The sequence below is a fragment of the Manis pentadactyla genome, chromosome 4 (genome assembly GCF_030020395.1).
Source record: "Manis pentadactyla isolate mManPen7 chromosome 4, mManPen7.hap1, whole genome shotgun sequence".
Lineage (NCBI taxonomy): Eukaryota > Metazoa > Chordata > Mammalia > Pholidota > Manidae > Manis > Manis pentadactyla.
Genome location: NC_080022.1, coordinates 142,633,237 through 142,655,761, shown reverse-complemented (window position 1 = coordinate 142,655,761; position 22,525 = coordinate 142,633,237). Strand labels below are relative to the sequence as shown.

At 37.3% G+C, this 22,525-nt stretch overlaps 1 protein-coding gene across 1 annotated transcript in view; it reads left to right on the top strand.

The window, feature by feature from the left end:
* EFCAB5 (EF-hand calcium binding domain 5) overlaps positions 1–22,525 on the top strand; it is a 126,999-nt gene that overhangs the window by 81,714 nt on the left and 22,760 nt on the right. The window contains exons 11-19 of the mRNA XM_036906259.2: positions 7,172–8,113; positions 9,487–9,564; positions 9,664–9,756; positions 11,257–11,471; positions 12,630–12,786; positions 16,270–16,559; positions 17,976–18,145; positions 18,639–18,867; positions 21,936–22,088. Coding sequence (XP_036762154.2) covers positions 7,172–8,113; positions 9,487–9,564; positions 9,664–9,756; positions 11,257–11,471; positions 12,630–12,786; positions 16,270–16,559; positions 17,976–18,145; positions 18,639–18,867; positions 21,936–22,088 — 2,327 coding nt within the window. The remainder of the gene's footprint in view (positions 1–7,171; positions 8,114–9,486; positions 9,565–9,663; positions 9,757–11,256; positions 11,472–12,629; positions 12,787–16,269; positions 16,560–17,975; positions 18,146–18,638; positions 18,868–21,935; positions 22,089–22,525) is intronic.

The following is a 22,525-nucleotide window of genomic DNA, read 5'->3' as shown; positions in this document are numbered from 1 at the left end:
TCTCTGTGTGTACAGCCCTCCCCGTGCCACCTCCCACATTATACATGCTAATCATAATCCCCCCCACCCTTATTCCTCCTTTCCCATCCATCCTCTCCAGTCCCTTTCCCTTTGATAACTGTTAGTCCATTCTTGGGTTCTGTGAGTCTGCTGCCTTTTTGCTCCTTCAGTTTTTTCTTTGTTCTTATACTCCACATATGAGTGAAATCATTTGATACTTGTCTTTCTCTGTCTGGCTTATTTCACTGAGCATAATACCCTCTAGCTCTGTCCATGTTGTTGCAAATGGTAGGATTTGTTTTCTTCTTATGGCTGAATAATATTCCATTGTGTATATGTACCACATCTTCCTTATCCATTCATCTACTGATGGACACTTAGGTTGCTTCCATTTCTTGGCTATTGTAAATAGTGCTGTGATAAACATAGGGGTGCATCTGTCCTTTTCAAACTGGGCTGCTGCATTCTTAGGGTAAATTCCTAGAAATGAAATTCTTGGGTCAAATGGTATTTCTAGTTTGAGCTTTTCGAGGAACCTCCATACTGCTTTCCACAATGGTGGAACTAATTTACGTTCCCACCAGCAATGTAAGAGGGTTCCCCTTTCTCCACAACCTCGCCAACATTTGTTGTTCTTTGACTTTTGGATGGTGGCGATCCTTACTGGTGTGAGGTGGTATCTCATTGTGGTTTTAATTTGCATTTCTCTGATGACTAGTGATGTGGAGCATGTTTTCATGTGTCTGTTGGCCATCTGAATTTCTTCTTTGGAGAACTGTCTGTTCAGCTCCTCTGCCCATTTTTTAATTGGATTATTTGCTTTTTGTTTTTTGTTGAGGTACATGATCTCTTTATATATTTTGGATGTCTACCCTTTATCAGATCTGTCACTTACAAATATATTCTTCCATACTATAGGATGCCTTTTTGTTCTATTGATGGTATCCTTTGCTGTACAGAAGCTTTTCAGCTTGATATAGTCCCACTTGTTCATTTTTGCTTTTGTTTCCCTTGCCTGGGGAGATATGTTCATGAAGAAGTCACTCATGTTTATAACCAAGATATTTTTGCCTATGTTTTTTTCTAAGACTTTTATGGTTTCATGTCTTACATTCAGGTCTTTGATCCATTTCGAATTTACTTTTGTGTATGGGGTTAGACAATGATCCAGTTTCATTCTCTTACATGTAGCTGTCCAGTTTTGCCAACACCCACTGTTGAAGACGCTGGCATTTCCCCATTGTATGTCCATGGCTCCTTTATTGTATATTAATTGACCATATATGTTTGGGTTAATGTCTGGAGTCTCTATTCTGTTCCACTGGTCTGTGGCTCTGTTCTTGTGCCAGTACCAAATTGTCTTGATTACTGTGGTTTTGTAGTAGAGCTTGAAGTTGGGAAGTGAGATCCCCCCGACTTTATTCTTCCTTTTCAGGATTGCTTTGGCTATTTGGGGTCTTTTGTGGTTCCATATGAATTTTTAAAGTATTTGTTCTAGGTTCATTGGAAAATGCTGTTGGTATTTTGATAGAGATTGCATTGAATCTGTAGATTGCTTTAGGCAGGATGGCCATTTTGACAATATTAATTCTTCCTAGCCAAGAGCATGGGATGAGTTTCCATTTGTTAGTGTCCTCTTTAATTTCTCTGAAGAGTGTCTTGTAGTTTTCAGGGTATAGGTGTTTCACTTCCTTGGTTAGGTTTATTCCTAGGTATTTTATCCTTTTTGATGCAATTGTGAATGGAACTGTTTTCCTGATTTCTCTTTCTGCTGGTTCATTGTTAGTGTATAGGAAAGCCACAGATTTCTGTGTGTTAATTTTGTATCATGCAACTTTGCTGTATTCTGATATTAGCTCTAGTAGTTTTGGAGTGGAGTCTTTAGGGTTTTTTGTGTACAATATCATGTCATCTGCAAGTAGTGACAGTTTGACTTCTTTACCAATCTGGATGCCTTGTATTTCTTTCTTTTGTCTGATTGCCATGGCTAGGACCTCCAGTACTATGCTGAATAATAATGGGCATCCCTGTCTTGTCCCCAGTCTTAGAGGAAAAGCTTTTAGCTTCTCGCTGTTAAGTATGATGTTGGCTGTGGGTTTGTCATATATGGCCTTTGTTATGTTGAGGTACTTACCCTCTATACCCATTTTGTTGAGAGTTTTTATCATGAATTGATGTTGAATTTTGTCGAATGCTTTTACAGTGTCTATGGAGATGATCATGTGGTTTTTGTCCTTTTTGTTGATGTGGTAGATGATGTTGATGGATTTTTGAATGTTGTACCATCCTTGCATCCCTGAGATGAATCCCACTTAATCATGGTGTATGATCCTCTTGATGTATTTTTTAATTCAGTTTGCTAATATTTTGTTGAGTATTTTTGCACCTATGTTCATCACGGATATTGGTCTGTAATTTTCTTTTTTGGTGGGGTCTTTGCCTTGTTTTGGTATTAGAGTGATGCTGGCTTCATAGAATGAGTTTGGAAGTATTCCCTCCTCTTCTGTTTTTTGGAAAACGTTAAGGAGAATGGGTATTATGCCTTCTCTGTATGTCTGATAAAATTCAACAGTGAATCCTTCTTGTCCAGGGGTTTTGTTCTTGAGTAGTTTTTTGATTACCGATTCAATTCCTTTTCTGGTTTTTGGTCTGTTAAGATTTTCTGTTTTTTCCTTGGTCAGTCTTGGAAGGTTGTATTTTTCTAGGAAGTTGTCCATTTCTCCTAGGCTTTCCAGCTTGTTAGCATATAGATTCCCTTAGTATTCTCTAATGATTCTTTGTATTTCTGTGGGGTCCGTCATGATTTTTCCTTTCCTATTTCTGATTCTGTTGATGTGTATAGATTCTCTTTTTTTCTTAATAAGTCTGGCTAGGAGATTGTCTATTTTGTCTATTTTCTCAAAGAACCAGCTCTTGGTTTCTTTGATTTTTTTCTATTGTTTTATTCTTTTCAATTTTATTTATTTCTTCTCTGATCTTCATTATGTCCCTCCTTCTGCTGACTTTGGACCTCATTTGTTCTTCTCTTTTCAATTTCAATAATTGTGACTTTAGACTGTTCATTTGGGATTGTTCTTCCTTCTTTAAATAGACCTGGATTACTATATACTTTCCTCTTATAACTGCCTTCACTGCATCCCACAAAAGTTGGGGCTTTGTGCTGTTGTTGTCATTTGTCTCCATATATTGCTTGATCTCTGTTTTAATTTGGTCATTGATCCATTGATTAAATAGGAGCATGTTGTTAAGCGTCCGTGTGTTTGTGAGCCTTTTTGCTTTCTTTGTGCAATATATTTCTAGTTTTATATCTTTGTGGTCTGAGAAGTTGGTTGGTAGAATTTCAATCTTTTTGAATTTACTGAGGCTATTTTTGTGGCCTAGTATGTGGTCTGTTTTGGAAAATGTTCCATGTGCACTTGAGAAGAATGTGTATCCTGCTGCTTTTGGGTGTAGAGTTCTGTAGATGTCCGTTAGGTCCATCTGTTCTAGTGTGTTGTTCAGTGCCTCTGTGTCTTTACTTATTTCCTGTCTGGTGGATCTGCCCTTTCGGAGTGAGTGGTGTGTTGAAGTCCCCTAAAATGAATGTATTGCATTCTATTTTGTCCTTTAATTCTGTTAGTATTTGTTTCACATATGTTGGTGCTCCTGTATTGGATGCATATATATTTATAATGGTTATATCCTCTTGTTGGACTGACCACTTTATCATTATTTAATGTCCTTCTTTATCTCTTGTTACTTTCTTTGCTTTGAAGTCTATTTTGTCTGATACAAGTACTGCAACACCTGCTTTTTTCTCCCTATTATTTCCATGAAATATGTTTTTCCATCCCTTGACTTTTAGTCTGTGTATGTCTTTTGAGTTTGAGGTGAGTCTCTTGTAAGCAGCATATAGACAGATCTTGCTCTTTTATCCATTCTATTACTCTGTGTCTTTTGATTGGTGCATTCAGTCCATTTACATTTAGGGTGATTATCAATAGGTATGTACTTATTTCCATTGCAAGCTTTAGATTCATGGTTATCAAAGGTTCAAGGGCAGCTTCTATACTATCTCACCATCTAACTTAACTGTCTTATTAAGCTATTATAAACACCATCTGGTGATTCTTTATTTCTCTCCCTTCTTATTCCTCGTCCTCCATTCTTTATATGTTAGGTGTTTTATTCTGTACTCTTTTGTGTTTCCTTTGACTGCTTTTGTGAGTAGTTGATTTTATTTTTTGCCTTTAGTTAGTATTTGGTTGGTCTGCTTTCTTTGTTGTGATTTTATTTTCTCTGGTAACATTTATGTAGCCTTAGGAGTGCTTACATCTAGAGCAGTCCCTTTAAAATATCCTGTCAAGGTGGTTTGTTTGAGGCAAATTCCCTCAACTTTTGCTTGTCTGGGAATTGTTTAATCCCTCTTTCATATTTAAATGATAATCATGCTGGATACAGTATTCTTTGTTCAATGCCTTTCTGTTTCATTGCATTAAATAAAACATGCCATTCTCTTCTGGCCTGTAGGGTTTCTGTTGAGAAGGCTGATGATAGCCTGATGGGTTTTTGTTCGTAGGTGATCTTTTTTCCCTGTCTGGCTGCCTTTAATACTCTGTCCTTGTCTTTGATCTTTGCCATTTTAATTTTTATATGTCTTGGTGTTGTACTCCTTGGGTCCCTTGTGTTGGGAGATCTGTGGGTTCCATGGTCTGAGAGACTATTTCCTCCCCCAGTTTGGGGAAATTTTCTGCAATTATTTCTTCAAAGACACTTTCTATTCCTTCTTCTCTCTCTTCTTCTTCTGGTACCCGTATAATGTGAATATTGTTCCTTTGGCCACACAGTTCTCTTAATATTCTTTCATTCCTGGAGATCCTATTACCTCTCTCTGCCTTAGCTTCTCTGTATTCCTGTTCTCTGGTTTCTATTCCATTAATGGTCTCTTGCATTTCATCCAGTCTGTGCCCTTAAGTCCTTCCAGAGATTGTTTTATTTCTGTATTCTCCCTCCTGCCTTGATCCCTTAGCTCTTGCATACTTCTCTGTATGTCCATCAGCATAGTTATGACCTTTATTTTGAATTATTTTTCAGGAAGATTGGTTAAATCTATCTCACCAGGCCCTCTCTCAGGGGTTGTCTGGGTAATTCTGGACTGGACCAAATTCTTCTGCCTTTTCATGGCGATAGAGGTAGTTGTAGGCAGGTAGCATGTGTGTCAGCTGGGAGAACAAAGTCCCTTCCTGCTTGCTGGTCACCTTGCCCTTCTCTGCTGCCTATGTCAGTTACCCACACACCTGGAGCAGCATCTGGGTCAATCCCTTGAGCTGCCATGGGCAGGGCCACCGTCAGGGCAGCCCAGAGCCCTGTGAGGAGTGGCAGGCATGCCTGGTGTGTTCTCCTGTGAAATCGGCACCCCTTTGTGCCTTGCTCCAGCTTCTTCTTCCTGCACTGGGCAGCTGTGCACCAGCGGCAGCCCCTGGGTCTGGCCCAGGCAGCTGCATGCTGGGAGGAGACTCTGGGCTGTTGCTGTGGGCATGGCCACTCTCTGGCTGCTCCGCCACTGTGGGCAGGGCCGTGCCGGCCAGGGGGAACAAATGGCAGGCTGCTTATGGCCATGAGGGGCCTCAGAGCTGCATTGCCACCCAGAGTGCTGGGGCACCTGAAGTTCCTCAGGATTCCCAGCCTGCTGGGCTGAGTGTGCCGGGACGATTCTGTCCAGCTGTGAGACCCCTGTTCCCTTAAGACTTTCAAAAAGCACTCACTTTTCTTTTATCCCAGGGGAGCTGGCTGCGGGGACCCACTCACAGATTTTACTTTTTCATTTCCCTAATATCTAGCACACCACGCAATGTGTGTCTGTGCTCCCAGTGCAGATTATTTAACAGTCCTGTGCTTCCACTTCCTCCCCACTCTGACTCCTTTCCTCCCACTGGTGAGCTAGGGTGAGGGGCGCTCAGGTCCTGCTGGGCTGCGGCTTGTATCTTATCCCCTTCGTGAGATGCTGAGTTCAGATGTAGATGTAGTCTGGCTGTTGTACTGTATCCTCTGGTGTTTCTTTTAGAAATAGTTGTATTTGTTGTATTTTCAAAAAATATATATGATTTTGGGAGGAGATTTCTGCTGCCCTACTCATGCCGCCATCTTGGCTCCTCCTCTGTTTCTATTTTTTGTAGAGAAAATCTTCATATGGATAGGTTTTCCAAAGAATGTGAATATTTTAGTTCTGTTTAAGAAAGTATTACTTGGATACTTAAAAAAATCTGTGGGTGATGTACATAGAGTAGTCCTGAAAATTGTGGGAATCACAATTTTATAGCTTAACTACTAAATATTTTGGGAGGAAAGGGGAGAAACTTCTGGCATGAGTCCCATTCTCTATAGTCCTGGACACCAGGGTTGTTTTGTTGTAATTTTTTTTTAATAGTGGGATTCTGGTGAATGTTATCCAGTTTTTCCCTAGAATTCTTTACCAGGTGTCTACATAAGTTGTGGAGGAAAAGAATTGAGGACTGAAGAAGAAAAAAAGGGAGGGAATAAGGAAGGGAGAGGAAATGAGTATCAGAAAACATAATTCAGTAAAAGATTATCATGGATAGAGACTTGCTTTTATTCTGGTATTACAGGTGTTGAAAATAGAGAATATAGCCAATGATTCTCTTCCTATGTTGATGGACTGTAGCTGTACTAGTGGGGGTGAGGATTTAATAATATGGGTAACTGTTGAACCACTGTGTTGTATACTTGAAACTAACATAAGATTGTGTATCAATGATATTTCAACTTAAAAATTTTTTTTAATTTTTGAAAAAGATATTTGAGATGGAAAATGTATATTCCCTTCCTCATCCCTATACTGTGCTTATTGCAGGGGGACCAAAATTAGAGGATAAATTCTATTTGCTTTAGCTATCTTAGCAATTCTCCAAGTAGCAAAAGAAGAATTATGTTTGTTTTCAAAACCACACCTTTTAGAAAGGGATGATTTCTAATTTATAGCAGAGAGCAATTTTATGTTCCTTTGGATACCTTTTTCTCTTTATTGTGTTGCAGGGAAAGGTAACATATTTATTTAAGGCAACAGGCCTATATTATAATCACTGTGCTCAATGCTTTTTTGCATTAATTTATTATCTATAATTCTCCATTGTAAGATCAATTGTTTAGGTAAATGTTCTGTTTTCTGCATTAGGGCCATTCATTGAATTTGAAGAGATTGACTTGCCTGAGTTCTGGGGAGATATGGATAATCAGAAACACATTTACGAAGACTTTGACAAAGTAGTCTTGGAGATGAATACATTACTTTCTCAAAAAAATGCTAGCAAAACCCAAAGCAAATTGTTAGAAAATCCAGAAGATCAACATAAACATGAGGAACACAGAAAATCAACACTACCACCAAGCCCACCAGAACAGCAGAGAGGGACAACTGCAGAACAAGAACCAAACAGAATTTCAACAGAAGAACAAGATCAAGACAGAGAGTCAACTGGAGAAAAAGTGCTATACAGAGAATCATTAACAGAACAAGGAATTCACACAGGGTCGACTCCAAAACAAGTAGTGAGTAGTGAGTCAATAACAGAACAAGGACCACTACAAAAAGTATCAACTTCAGAACAAGGAATCCACATAGAATCAGCTGCAGAACAAGGACTTTATGGTGAATCAACAGCAGGACAACACAGAGGGTCAACAACAGAACAGAGATCACATAGAGCATCAATTGCAGAACAAGGATCACATAGAGAGTCAGTAACAGAACAAGAACCACAAAGTGGGTCAACTGCAGAACAGGGATCACACAGAGACTCAGTAATAGAAATAGAAATAGAACAAGGATCACGCCGAGAGTCAGTAATAGAAGATCCTCACAAAGGGTCAGTGGCAGAACAAGAACCACCCCCTGCAGAGACAATTCCAGAAAAACAACAAGACACAGACTCATCTTTACAATCCAGAAAAGGTAGTATATCAAGAGAAAGTAAAAAGTCTAGGGAACTCACTTCCTTTGAGGACATCGAAATCCCTCAACAGGAAGAGAGGGCTGAGGAGCAAACATCTGAACTATACATAAATTCAGAGCTTCAAGAGGAAGCTCCAGTATCAAGTAGAAAAGATAGTTTTTCAGGTAACAATGCAGTTCTACATCAGCTCCTTGTGTTGTTGGTGATTTTTAAAGCTTTTGCAGAAAACACTTATTTCAATTAGGATCTTCTTCTGACATGTCAAGTCATGCAAACCTTAGACATATTTTTCTACTCAGAATGAGTCTAGACCTTGAGAAGTCAATTACATGCAAATAGAATGTGTCTATTGTCAGTTTACCTAGAATTCCTTTTGCACTAGAAGGCCATTTGTAAGGAAGAGATCTGCTTTTCTGTATAGAAATTGTCATTGACAGTAGAAGCTGAAAAGGCAGTAGAAGCCCTGTTTTAAACGTGGTATCTGAAATTAGAAATTACTTTTTTGAATTTATTTCAGCCATAAAATGGATCTTGCTTTCTTCAGTTATGTGTAAGATATATGTTCTAGAAAGACATAAAGCACACTGCATTTCAACTATTTATTCCACAGAAGACTTTTCGTCTGAATTGTTTATACTAATTATTCTTTTTGTTGAAAAATTCTAACCTTTTAGAGAGCCGATCTCAATACCATTTAAGACTCAGCTTAAGCATACATTTTTTTAAGTTCTGCTCTTTAATTCTAAAGTCCCAAAGAAAACTCTTATTTAAAACTCCAAAGAGATGTGTAACCTGTGTTTTAGATTCTACACTATCACTAACTAATTTGAAATCTTTCTTTTTTCCCCGGCATTATGTTAATTTCTCCACCAATCAAGGCTACTAATTTCTGGCTTTCCTTACATAGTTGGGTGCAGTTAAAAAAATTAGTGAAGTTGCTATTCAATCAGATGTTATATTAGTGCAGACTAATATTTTGGCTACGTGTAACAGTGATCCAAAATAACAGCATTTAAAAAAAGAATAAAGCAGTATCTAAACAAGATAGGAGTTTCTTTCTCATATAAAAGTCAAAATTTACATGACAGCCCAACCCCATGAAATAAGCAGTGACTCAAACTCCTATCTTGTGTCTCCTCTAACCACAAGGTCCCAGATGGCTCACTCCCATGTTCACATTCTGACAAGAAGGTAAGGAGAAAGAAGGGATAGGCATCATCACTTCCCTTCACAGCTCATTGATTAGAATTAAGGCATATAGTGACACCTAGCTGTGAGGGAGGCTACGAAATGTAGCCCTCATTTTGTGTGGCTAAATTGGGGTTTAATAGCTTTTGTCACAGCTGCACTCAACAACTAAAGTTGTTAAGTGATATCATGGTGGTTGATTATGACACAACATATATGGGAAAGTAAGTACATGAAAGAAGGTTTTTGGTGTTCTATATGCAAGGCATTTCTCTCATTCATTAATTTGTGGATATGAAATAGACTACAAAGTGTCCAATTCAAAGGCATTTTCTTTTGTACCTTTTAGAAACTGCAAAAAAGGAAGTTCAGAAAGACAAATCCTGTGAACCCAAGTCCCAAAAAATAGAAGGAAAGTCATGGTCAGGTGACTATTCATTTAATCCTCCTTACATTTATACTCTAGAACAAAAATACTGTGAAAGTGAAGTTAAATTGGCTGTGCTATGGAATGTGTATTTTATAGGTGAACTTTTGACTTGTAACTGGACAATGAAGTATAGCAAATGTGAAGATGAGCAAGAGGCCAGCTTAATCTATGGTAACTCCAGGTTCACAGGTACATGTTAGCAACAAAACTAGGAAGGATATGTGGCAGTCAACTGATGAATATAATTTACTGTGGTACCCCATGATAAAGACTGAACTTAGCTAGGACACACTGGTGGGTGATCCTTGCATTATTTTCCCCTGAACTGATGAATCTAAACAAACACATAATGAATGTTTTTGGTGGTAGTGTACATATAGGCATGCACTATTGATGAATGCTCTTGTTCATATACAATTTTTTTAAACCATTACATGGCCCCACAGCTGCTTCAAAGCTATGACCCAGGTATACAAAGGGAAGCAGATATTACATGTTAGAGCTCAATAGAAATCATTCCAGCTGTTCCTCTCCCTGGTAGTTCCACATCCCAACATGTGAGACGGGTGAGACTCTCTCTTGTTTTTGAAGACTTACAAAGAAAACACACTCAACACAGAGAGCAAACAGTAGCCTGTAGTTCTCAGATAAACTATGTGTTTAACAATGATTTCACCAACAGGTACTCACATTTTACTACGATGTTATTTTATCATTTCACTGTTCACTAACAAGTAGTAGGGTTAATCAGCAGATCAAGATTATTTTCTTCCTATCTGTAACTTCTTTCTCATTTAAGCCCAGGTCAGATAACAAACTTTCTATTCTCAAAATATTTTGATCAAGCACTTGTGGCCCACTAGTTCATGTTCTTCTCCTGGTCTTATTTCTTCATTTCAATTTTGCTTTACCATTTAAAAAAAGTTGCATAGGTAATCATTTTTAAGTCACATCAAATCTCATATGGAAGGCATGAGGGCATGAATGATTGAATCCATGAATAAATCAAACATAAGTCATTGGGCTAACATTTTATGAAATATGTTTCATTCTGTAACATTGAGCTTCAAGATGAATATATTAGCCAAGACTCTTTGGGGGAGGGGTTGTAGTAGTATTTACAGACTTATTAACTGGCACGTCCAGACTGCAGTTGGCTTCAGAAACAGTTGAATCTAAGGGCTCAACAATAGCAATAGGACACTGTCTCCCTGCTTCTCAATCCTACTCTTTGTGTAACCTTCAGTTCTGATGTAGTTTTCTCCATATTCTGACCAAGATGTCCATGAGAGTATCATTAAGCCTAGGTCATTCTAGTTCAGGAATCAGGGTACAAAAAGAGCAACTCTTCCCCAATAGTTTTCCCAGAAATTCTAGAGCTAATTCTCATTGGCCTATAGTGGATTATTTGCTGTCATACGTGAATCATTGGCCAGATCTATATCACAGGGCCATCCTTGCAGCAAGGGTTGGGGAAGATCAGTACCACCTGATTCATCTAAACTGACATGGGGCAGAGATGTTTTCCTAAATAAGAAAAGGAGGATGTGTGGTTTGCATGAAGGGAGCATGGATTCCTAACAGGGAAAAAAATAGCAGATGTTCATTACATGAAGTATTCATATATTTACCTTAAGCTTTGAGAAAATTGTTCACTTTACTTTTTGACATATGTTTCCTGCTTAATAGACCTACACTCCATTATGAGAAATAATCAATCCTACAAGCACATAAATGGTAGGAATGCCTTCAATGGAGTTTCCTTCAATCTGCTCCAGTTTGTGCAACTCCTGGAGACATTTGTTGGTAAAGATGTCCCCTTGAGTATCAGTGAGACACTCACCTCGTTTTTTAAGAGGGGCTATGTTGAAACAAAAGAAGAGAAAATGAGCGCCTTAAAACAGGTGAGTAATATTATTTATCAATTAAACAAGTGAGGTCCCTATCATAAATAAATAAGTTGCTCTTAGCATGGCTCTTCTTTAAAAATTTCCAACCAAACTTATCACTTTATTTCAGAGAGCATGGCCATTAAATATTTTATTTTATTTTCAAATGTTCTAATACCACACTCCTGAGAACTCATTCCCCTAATTATACATGATTGCTGGTGGCAGGGGTTGTTTTATTGTACACCTTTATATTTCTTCCCTGGAAGCTTGAAGAGCAGATTCTGAGAAACAGATATGTGTATTGCAAAGATGTATGTGTGTGTGCATGTGTGTGTGCGTGCACTCTCTGCTATGTGAGTCTATTTGTAAGTGCACATACCTAAGGATATGATGATGGCTTGAATGTATATTTTTATTTTTATTCGTGTGTGCCCAGGTAGTACATAATTCCTAAGAATTTATTACTTACCTGGGTGATAGATAAATGCACACACATTTTATGTCCTCTTATATGAAATATGTAAATTAGATTCACCAGGCATATTCAGCAATCTCATCAGTCCTATGAGTCTTCTCAACCTAATTTTAGAGTTGCTATCCCTTTTGCCCCCTCAATTGCAATTCCTCACATTTAAGCAAATAGTATATATTCACTTTCTTTTAGCAATGAAATCTATATGGATAGTAATTTATTATCTAATTGAGATAATCTAGTAAAATTCTAGAAGATAAATAATATCAATGTCAATTTAGGTCAATGTTAAAGAGAAAGAATTTTTTAGCACAGGCATTTTTAATTATTTGAACACTGCCATTCATGCCCCTTCACTACAAAACAGGGCACTCCGTGTGTTTATCATATTCCTGAACAAACAGTGAGGGAATGGAAATGAATGAATCAAAGATTCTTAAGAAGTGTAGTTCCCTTCCTAAGTTAATGTGTTTTAGTCAATGCAGAGAATGTTTGTTTTTTGGACTAGAGGTGAAACAAATAGTATTTAGAAAATTAAAATTAAATGGTCATTTTCTCATTAATATTGTACTTAGTCCCAACTTCTTTTATAAATTTGTTTTTATAAAAAGTGCTTCACTTTTGGGAGAATAAACATAGGATGCCAGCTAGCACAATGAACATGTCTTCTGTGCTTTATTATCCTGTTTATATCCTAGGTTAGACAAAATGCTTCTCGAGTTAAACGGAGACTTCTCCTAGAAGCCCTCTTTCAGAAGTGGGACAGCGATGGCTCAGGCTTCCTGGATCTGAAGGAAGTTGATGAACTCTTGTACACATACAAGGAAGGAATGGAAAAAGAATCTATGAAGAAAGGTAAAAATATAAGAATTTTCTTATTTAAATTGTGGTAGCAACTTGGCTTAGAGTTTTCCAATACTATGGCACATATACAGTTACAACACTGGTATTCTAAAATCACAAGATACTATTTCACACCTATTGATATGACTATAATTTTTTTCAGATTTATTGAGATATAATTGACATTTAACATTGTGTAAGTTTAAGGGGCATAATGTGTTGATTTGATGCTTATATATTGCAAAATGATTATCACAGTAGCATTAGTTAACACTTCCACTACCTCACATAATGACCTTTTTTTGTGTGTGGTGATAACATTGAATATCTACTCTCTTAGCAACTTTCATAATACAGTATTGTTAGCTATAATCATCATGCTGTACATTAGATCCCCAGAACTTATTCATCTTCTAGTGAAAGTTTGTACTCTATGTCCAACATCTCCCCACTTTCCCCAGCTCTAGTCCCTAGCAACCACTAGTCTACACTGTGTCTCTGTGAGTTTGGCTTTTTTAGACTCCACATGTAAGTGGTATCACATAGTATTTATCTGACTCTTTCTGACATTCCGCTTAACATAATGCCTTCAAGATCCATCTATGTTGTTATAAATGGCAGGATTTCCATCTTTCTTATGGCTGAATAATGTTCTATTGCACATGTATACCACATTTTCTCTATCCATTCATCCACTTATGGACACTTAGGTTGTCTCCATATCTTAGCTATTGCAAATAATTTTGCAATGAACATACGGGTGCAGATATATCTTCAAGATGGTTTCATTTCCTTTGGATATATACCCAGAAGTGGGATTACTGGATCATATGGTATCTCTATTTTTAATGTTTTGAGGAACCTCCATTTTTGTTTCACAATGGCTGCACCAATTTACATTTCCACCAACAGTACACAAGGGCACCCTTTTCTCCACATCCTTGCCAATACTTATCTCTTGTCTTTTAATAATAGTCATTCTAACAGGTGTGAGGCAATATCTCATTGTGGTTTTGATTTGCATTTCTCTAATGATTAGTGATGTTGAGCATCTTTTCAGGCACCTTTTTGTCATTTTCATGTATTCTTCAGAAAAATATCTATTTAGTTCCTCTGCTTATTTTTTAATTGGATTTTTTTTCTGTTGAGTTACATGAATTCCTTATATATTTTGGATATTAACCTCTCATCAGATATATGATTTGCAAATATTTTCTCCTATTCTGTAGGTTGCCTTTTCATTTTTTGGTTGTTTCTTTTGCTGTGCAAAAGCTTTTTAGTTTGCTGTAGTCCCACCTATTTTCTTTTGCTTTTGTTGCTTATGTAGTATTGCTATAATTAAAAATTTTTTTAATTAAAAAAATTTTAAACAGAAAATAACAAGTGTTAGTAAAGATATGGAGAAATTGTAACCCTTGTGTATTGCTGGTGGAAATGTAGAAAATGTCACTCAGGAGTGAAATATGTTGCAGAGTGCATTGTCCAAGACCTTAATTCTACATAATTAAATTCCTTTTGTGTACCTGACTACCTCACTTTTGGGGTTATAAGAATCCAAAGCATTCCACAGTTCTGCCTGTTTTCTCTTCTTGTGTTTTTCTGCCTCTGCAAAGTCTGTTTCACCTCTTTCAAGTCTGACTGGCTTGCAAATTTCTCTTAAATTTGCTACCTTAAATTCTTACTCTCTTTCATGACCTTTTCTTCTCCTATATTTTTTCTCGTTTGATCAATACATCCCAAACAAAAGCTTCTAAATTTCTTATTCCAGTATAATAAGTTCCCTCCTTCGTTTCACTAGATCCCAGTATAAATGATTTACTCTTCACTGGGTTTAAGTATTTATCTGGTGACTTGGGCATATCAGAGTTCCAATTCTTATTAAAGTATATAGTGCATGCAGGAAAGAATGATCTGAATTAGTTAAGTTCTCCAGCCCTTTCAAAAATCACTGTATTAGTTAATCTTCAAATGTACCTCAGTTTATCAGTTGTCATGTGTCCTTTATTAATTATGCCTTGTGCAAACTTTACATTATACTACAACATTTGTCTTAGACTACGTCCAAAAAGAATTTACTTAATGAAGTTTCAAAAGATACAATAAGGTGGTTTCCACTTGTAGAATGGGCAAATTTCATAACAGAGAAGCATGCTCTACAGAGAAAGGAGAGCTCTGTTCCATTACTAGATAATTCACTTAATTGTCATGTGACCATGGGCAAATCACGGTTGACCTCATTTATAAAACGAAGGAGTTAGACATGGTGAATTCCAGAATTTAAGAAACCTGAGGATGATGTTATAAGGAAGTTCCAGTATATGATTGAAGTACAACAATGCGGATAGGTAGAAATCATAAAATGTGATAGGTTAAGCCTGGCAAGTGAGAATGAAGGAAGGTAATGAAGAGACAGAATCTGCTGCCAGAAGAAAATGTCTGCAAGCAGGAAGAGCAAACTATTCTCTCCAAGGGTAGGCTTGTACAAAACAAATCTTTCTGGACTCATATTGGTAACCACCTGGCCTGAGACGAGTGCTGAGCAGATGTTCACATAGAAGAACAAAGACAGGTTTAACTTCTGAAAAAAAGGAAGAAAATTCTAAATTTAAACTTTAGCTAATAACTGATTGGCAAATCTTCAAACAGCTCTTTTTTGTTTGTTAATTTGTGTTTTGTTTTGCTCCACCTTTCTTAGCTATTTCTGTGTCTAAGATTTAAATATTGGGGTTTAAATAAAATCACAGAATTAGAAACTTCCAGAAATTTCAGGATATTGGTAGGTATATGAAGGGGGGGATGGAAAAAGGCAGGGGCATAGAGGAAGATGTAAGCTACTGATAATGTTCCAGTTTGGTAGTAGAGTCACGATTGTACAATTAAAAAAATAAAAGATGTGATGCAGAAGTGTGCAAGGCATGGTCAGGGACCAAGAGTAGAATGGGGATACTGTAGCAAATAATTCTTATGTGGTATTATGACAGATTCTTTTGAAAAATGGACTGGATCCAAACATGGTAGGAATTTGAACTAGGGAATTGCATAATTCATGTTGGGTTCTAATTTAATTTTATAAATATGTGTTCAGCCTTACTACTGATAATCCAATTACAAAGTGATTAATAAGTGGTTTGGGATTATGGAAATATGAATGGAGAGGAGTGGCCACAAACTACATTGCAAAAACTAACAATAGGATTAAGTGCTGTTGGATACAGAAGGTAAAAGGTAAGGAGGAGTCAAAATTGACTCTGGGGTTTTACCAATTGAATGGTAGAATTAAACAAAACAAAGACAATGACATAAGAGTCATCTTGAGCTCAGCATAGAAAAGTAACTGTTAGATGTTCCATTAGGTTTAGAGATGCCTTTGATATACCTGATTTTCCATGGGAAACAGTTACCAGGGGATTCTGTTAGCTGTAAAAGGAAAAGAAAAGTATCCGCGCCAGTAAAATTAGCTTTTGGTTAGTTCTTGGTTTTGTTTCTGTTTTTTAGCTAAACTGCATGGCCAATTTCCAAAGCCACACCCTGGTCATGAAGTGAGATTGTCTTCAAAGCAGTTTCAGAAATACATAGAATTGGTTGTATCTGAACTCAGGGGCAATGAAGATAATGTTCTGGAAAGTGTTGTGGAGTTTCTGATGAATGCTTTAGAAAGAAGCCATATTGAGAGTCTGAGGAATTGTGCCAGACAGAAGTGGCTGCACCAAATCCAACATGCTGCAGAGACAAGTGGGGTATCCCTGGAGCCAGTATACACTGAAACATTTAGGGCCCTCACCCAGGTATGCTTCCTAAAATAATATATAAAAGGAAACGTTTCCTCAAAGTAGGTGAGGTTCAAAGGTTGCAAAAGAGGAGTACACCAAATTCTCTTGAAAAATCACTGGGTACTGCCATAAATATTTGACTCATTCCAATGCATTACAAGGACCCAAAGCCTTGGAAAGATGTAACTGGAATGACTGCAGGTGGGTACAGTAATAGCAGAGAGGAAAGGTATAAAAGACAGAATTATGTCAGGATTTCTCATTTCATTTGTGCTGAGTCAAATAAACCTAGAACAAACAATAGACTGATATTGAAAAATACCAGTAAGGAGATGTGTGAGCCATTCAAGCTACATTTCCCTTGCATGATGTTTTGCAAGTCAGTTTAAAAAGGAATTATTTAAATCATAAAGTCATTGTAAGTAGGATCCAATATTATACAATATTCCATAGCACTGCCTAGAAACAAGCTGAGACTCTTTCAGAATCCTGTCACTTAAAACACATGACCCTGAAGGACCACTGCCCACAGCCTTGCTACCCGCTCAGAGACTCCCAGCTTGCTGCTCCTCCCAGGCAGAAAGAATGGCTGTCTTCAAATACTCCATTGATCCAATGTAGTTTGAAATGAAGAGACCACGAACAGGAGACCAATCAAGAAAAAGAGGTGCTACTCCAGCTTGCTTCGGAGCTCTGCTGTGCTCTAAGCGAAATCTTACTATATTCTTGTTAGTTACTCTAGATTGTTTATGCAGAAAAGGAGGAATACAGTCAGAAGGAAAAAAAAATAGGAGACAAATGTCAAGGAAAGTTTGTCTTATGTCACAAATTTACAGATATGTTCAATAAATGTGTAAACACCTAAGACTGTTAGTAAAGGTATAGAGACTTTTCATTATTTTAATTAGAAATAGTAATTGTATAATAAAGTCTGCAATCAGGGGCCCCAAGAAATCCTTGCCTGAAATGACATAAATCAAGTATCATAGTCAAACTATGTTAAGAGCTCCTTGATAGCATTTTTTCCATATTCACATTATAGTAAGTGGTCAAGAAATATGAGTGAAATGAAGCCAATTTTATTGCCAGCTTTCTAAAATAAATATTCTTAATAGAAGCCCAGACAATATGACTACAGTTCAAAGGGATCCAAGTTTTAAACCTCTAAATTTAAGTAGACTTGAGAGCTTTTTTTTTTGTAAATCGGTTTAGTTGGCATGAAAGTAAATCTATTCCACTCACTAAAACTCAGGTTTGGGAGATAGCTGTGGTGTCATCCTTTTCCCCACTGCCCATGAATGATAATATCTGCATCATTTATTCAGAAATTATTGGGGTCAGATGCACAAACTGGCTAACAAAGGGACACATGGTTAAGAAAATAGCTCTTTGACTATTGGCAGATACATGGTCAGAAACATTTTGCCGTAGGATGCTGAAGCCCATGGAAACAAGAAGATCAGTGCTCACATTTCCCTCTTAGAGGAAAACCTACTACTGCCTGAAAGAGGGAATGTTCTGTTGAGGAATGTAGCTTGTACTTTAGATGATGCTCCATTTGTACTGAACAGAGTGCTCTACAGGGACATGAAGGGAATCAGGTAAGAATTTCTTGAAGAGTCTGAAGAGTCTTGAAGAGTCTAAAAAAATAATTACCTTTCTGAAGTAAACTAATATCAAAATTCTAGTGGCAGCCCAAGAAAGAAATGCTGCAGATCACCAGTGCTTCCAGAGTAGAAGGTGATGGCTTTCCTGTCTTGGATGATTTCATCTGATCATTTCTAGAGCTCACTCTTAGGCATTAATTTGCCATGTTGGGACTTTGTTTCAACAATATCAGCTTGATTATTTCTGCCTGCTCTATAAGTTATGTCTCCTGCATTCTGTTTATATATGTTTCCTCTGTTATGATCTAAGCTTGTTTTTTAAATCTTTCTCTTAAGTCAGACTCTCAAAACTGGTAATTTTCTGGGTCCACTTCTCCGACATATAATGCCAATAATTACAAATAGAGCCTTGATCTAGTTTCTTGCGTAGTTTAGTCTAAAGCCCCCCTCTTGTGCCTTTCTCCCACCCTGTATTCCTATTCTTCAGCTTCTCAGTAGTGGATGAAGGGAAGCCAGTGCACGTGCCCCAAGTTCAGCACCACGGAAACATCTTCTTCTGGAACGATTCCCTTAAGAAGAGTGATCAAAATGGGTCATTTCTGGCTCTGCCTCTTCAGGATGCATATATGAGGACCTTTGGGGTCATGGCTGTTGACACCCTAAAAGATCCTCAAAAAATAAACATCTTTTTACCTCATGAGATCAAGTTCTATCAGGTAAGCCAGAGAAGAATTCTTAAAGAGCAATGGTAGGATGACCTTTCCTTCTATACTTTTTAAAAAGTGAAACCTGAAACTAGGTGAGAGTAAAACTGTGCATATGGATAGTGTCATCATATTTGTTGCTGTTCTCTGTGTGTATGTATCAATCTTTGAATACGTTCCTATTACACATGGAAGGACTCTCAGCCTCAGTTGCCCACCTATGCCTCAGCCTCTCTGGGAAGATTGTTAATATGTGTCTCATTGCATTAATCATAGAAACAGCATTTTATGCTGTAGAACCAAAATCCACCAGTTAGACCAGTAATCAAAATCCGCAAAATAGGAATAAACCTTTAGAAGGGACATATTTCTGTTTTATTAATTTTAATACCTAGAAATTCTTTGCTCTTTCCACAAATGGTGCTAAATATGATATGCTATTCCATAACTCTTTCTTTTAGTGTTATAATTTTTGAGGATGAGGAATGAAAGAAAAAACCTAAATGTTTCTTAAGTATTCAAGTTTAAAATTAGATCACTGAAAGTACAAGTACTTTTAAGACTATAAAATAACTAGACCATTTCTACAAGCATTTTAATTTAATTTTATAAATAGAAATTGCAAAGGACAATTGAAAGCCTTTCAGAAGCAATGGACTGGAATATAACAGCAATGAGGGACTTGTTATCCATTTGTTCCCCTATAAGCCTCTGGCTATTTATGTTTATTTACTATTATTTAAAATTTTTCTCTTCCCACTTAGTGGAGGTATAACTGAGGAAGTGGCAGAACCTTTTCTTCTCTGTACATCTTCTTTTTTTTTTTTTTTTTTGTAGATAATTATTTTTTATTGAAGGGTAGTTGATGCACAGTATTACATTACATTAGTTTCAGGTGTACAACACAGTGATAAAACATTTATATACATGACAATTCTAGGTTACAGCTATCACCCTACCAAGCTGTTACAATATCTTGACTATATTCCTTATGCTATACATTACATCCCGGTTACTTATTTATTTTACCATTGGAAGTCTGTCCTTTTTTTTTTTTTTTTTGTGAGGGCATCTCTCATATTTATTGATCAAATGGTTGTTAATGACAATAAAATTCTGTATAGGGGAGTCAATGGTCAATGCACAATCATTAATCCACCCCAAGCCTAATTTTCGTCAGTCTCCAATCTTCTGAGGCATAACAAACAAGTTCTTACATGGAGAACAAATTCTTACATAATGAATAAGTTACATAGTGAACAGTACAAGGGCAGTCATCACAGAAACTTTCGGTTTTGCTCATGCATTATGAACTATAAACAGTTCAAATATGAATACTCATTTGGTTTTTATACTTGATTTATATGTGGATACCACATTTCTCTCTTTATTATTATTATTTTTAATAAAATGCTGAAGTGGTAGGTAGATACTAGATAAAGGTAGAAAACATAGTTTAGTGTTGTAAGAGAGCAAATGTAGATGATCAGGTGTGTGCCTGTAGACTATGTGTTAATCCAAGCTAGACCAGGGCAATAAAACATCCACGTATGCAGAAGATTTCTCTCAGAACAGGGGGGGTGAGGTTCTAAGCCTCACCTCTGCTGATCCCCAATTTCTCACCTGATGGCCCCCCTGCGACTGTGCCTGTCTTAGGTTGTTCCTCCCTTGAGGAATCTTACCCGTCTCTGGCTAACCAGTCATCTTCCGGGGCCATACAGGGAAATGTGAAGTTGGTAAGTGAGAGGGAAGCCTTATTGTTTGAAAAGGTTAGCTTTTTACTTCTTTGCATATTTATGCCCTGTGGCTTCTATGCCCAGCATTTGTCTTGAGGTATCTTTACCACTTGGAAGAATTATGATACTCGGTAAATTTGATATGAGGCACGAATTCTATTTAAGGGTTGTAATTAGGAAGGAAGAAGAAAAGCTATAGAAGTAGCAGGCGGAAGAAAACATGGGAAGATTGATTATTTCTTTGACATATCTTCTTGTAGAGTAACTTCAGCATGTATAGGTTTTAAGCTACTACTTAAATTGCGCACACACATTAACATAATAGGAGTATAGTTACATAACCAAAGCATATCTGTAATTACCAGCCATCTCCAGTGAAACCAAGAAAACCAGTTAGGCACCTTAGGCATTTGTGAAAACTTATCTATGATATGGTGGATATTGTCCAACTGAACTTGAACAGTCTGAGAGAAATCAGACAAATTAAAACAACCCATTCCTGGGGAATGTTCACATCCCTTATGTTCTTTTAACAGTAAATAGTCTGTAGTTGTAAGATTTTGGAGTGTACATCTTCTTAATAACAAGATTCATTTTCATCTGACATAAGAATATATGAAGATATTAAGCAAAATGGAGGAGAATAGAGTTATCAGTAGGTGAACCATTATAGTCTTGTTAGAGAACATGTCAAAATGAATTATAAATTGACTCTCTGGCCCTTGGAGGTAAAGACTCCTAGGGTACCTTTAGATGCCTTGGGTCCTAATATAAATAAAACACATCTCTTTTTGAAGAATTTGAGGTTCATAGAGTTTCTTGACAAGACCACAGATGGGTTCTGAGGATTTCCCAACCCTTCTCTGTGGAACAGGCTCTCTTTATGCCTATAAGAAGACTGTGTAACTTAGCATGCTGCAGGCCTGGGACCCCCGTATCCTGTACTGCTGATCAGAGTGCAGTAGCCACATAAAGATGCAGACATTAACATTGCACCAGACCAGAACAGCTCCTCACATCTGCCCAAAGCTCGCATTAGTTCTTGGCTTTTAAACATTTTTTCTCATTTCAAAAAGTTTATCTTTTTCTTCCAACACTATTCTCTGATAGCACATATCACAAATATTACTGGATGATTATCAGGAAACATAATAAATGTTTTCCTTATACCTTTTATTTCTTGATGATCCTTTTTTCTTGGTAGAATTTGGAACACTGCCTTTTGAGAGCTGATGAATAATTTGTAGGAAGTAGATTATCATTGAAAGACAATCCAGTTGATGCACTGCTAATTATTTTGCCATTTTAAAATGAAAAGACAATTAAAATGTTCTGTCTCCACAGGGTGTCGCCAATGTCTTTAGCACTGCTTATCACTATGTCCACAGTCGGGAGCACATCCTGCATGTTGTGATCACTGGTATCGGCTGGCTATACGACATCACACATAGCATTGCCGCTGTCACTACATACTTTGTTGAGCCTGGTCCAGAGCAGGTAGGCAAGGCTGGGCTGGGTTAGACTTCCCCAGAGTAATGGGATCTCTAGATAATATTGTCTTGCTAATCTTTTAAAACCATATCTAGCCAGCTATTAGGCTAACTAGGGACGTTTCCCGTGATGCCAGCTCATGATCCTTGGTTATGAATGGTAGAAATCCATCTCAAACTGCCTTAGATTAAAGGGGGAATCGACTGATGCAAGTGACCAAAATGAAGAAAAGGCAGGAGTCGAGCTTGCCTCTAGGGTGACCACAGCCAGGCATTCAATAATATCAGGGATCTCTCATGTTCTCTCTGCAGTTCTCATGTTTGCTTCCTTCTGCACTTTAGCTTTGTCCTTCCAGCTAAAGTTGTGCTTTCTCCACAAGGCAAGACAGATGCTTAATAACTAGAAGACAATCTTTCCTTCCTGTTCCAATTGGGAAAACCCAA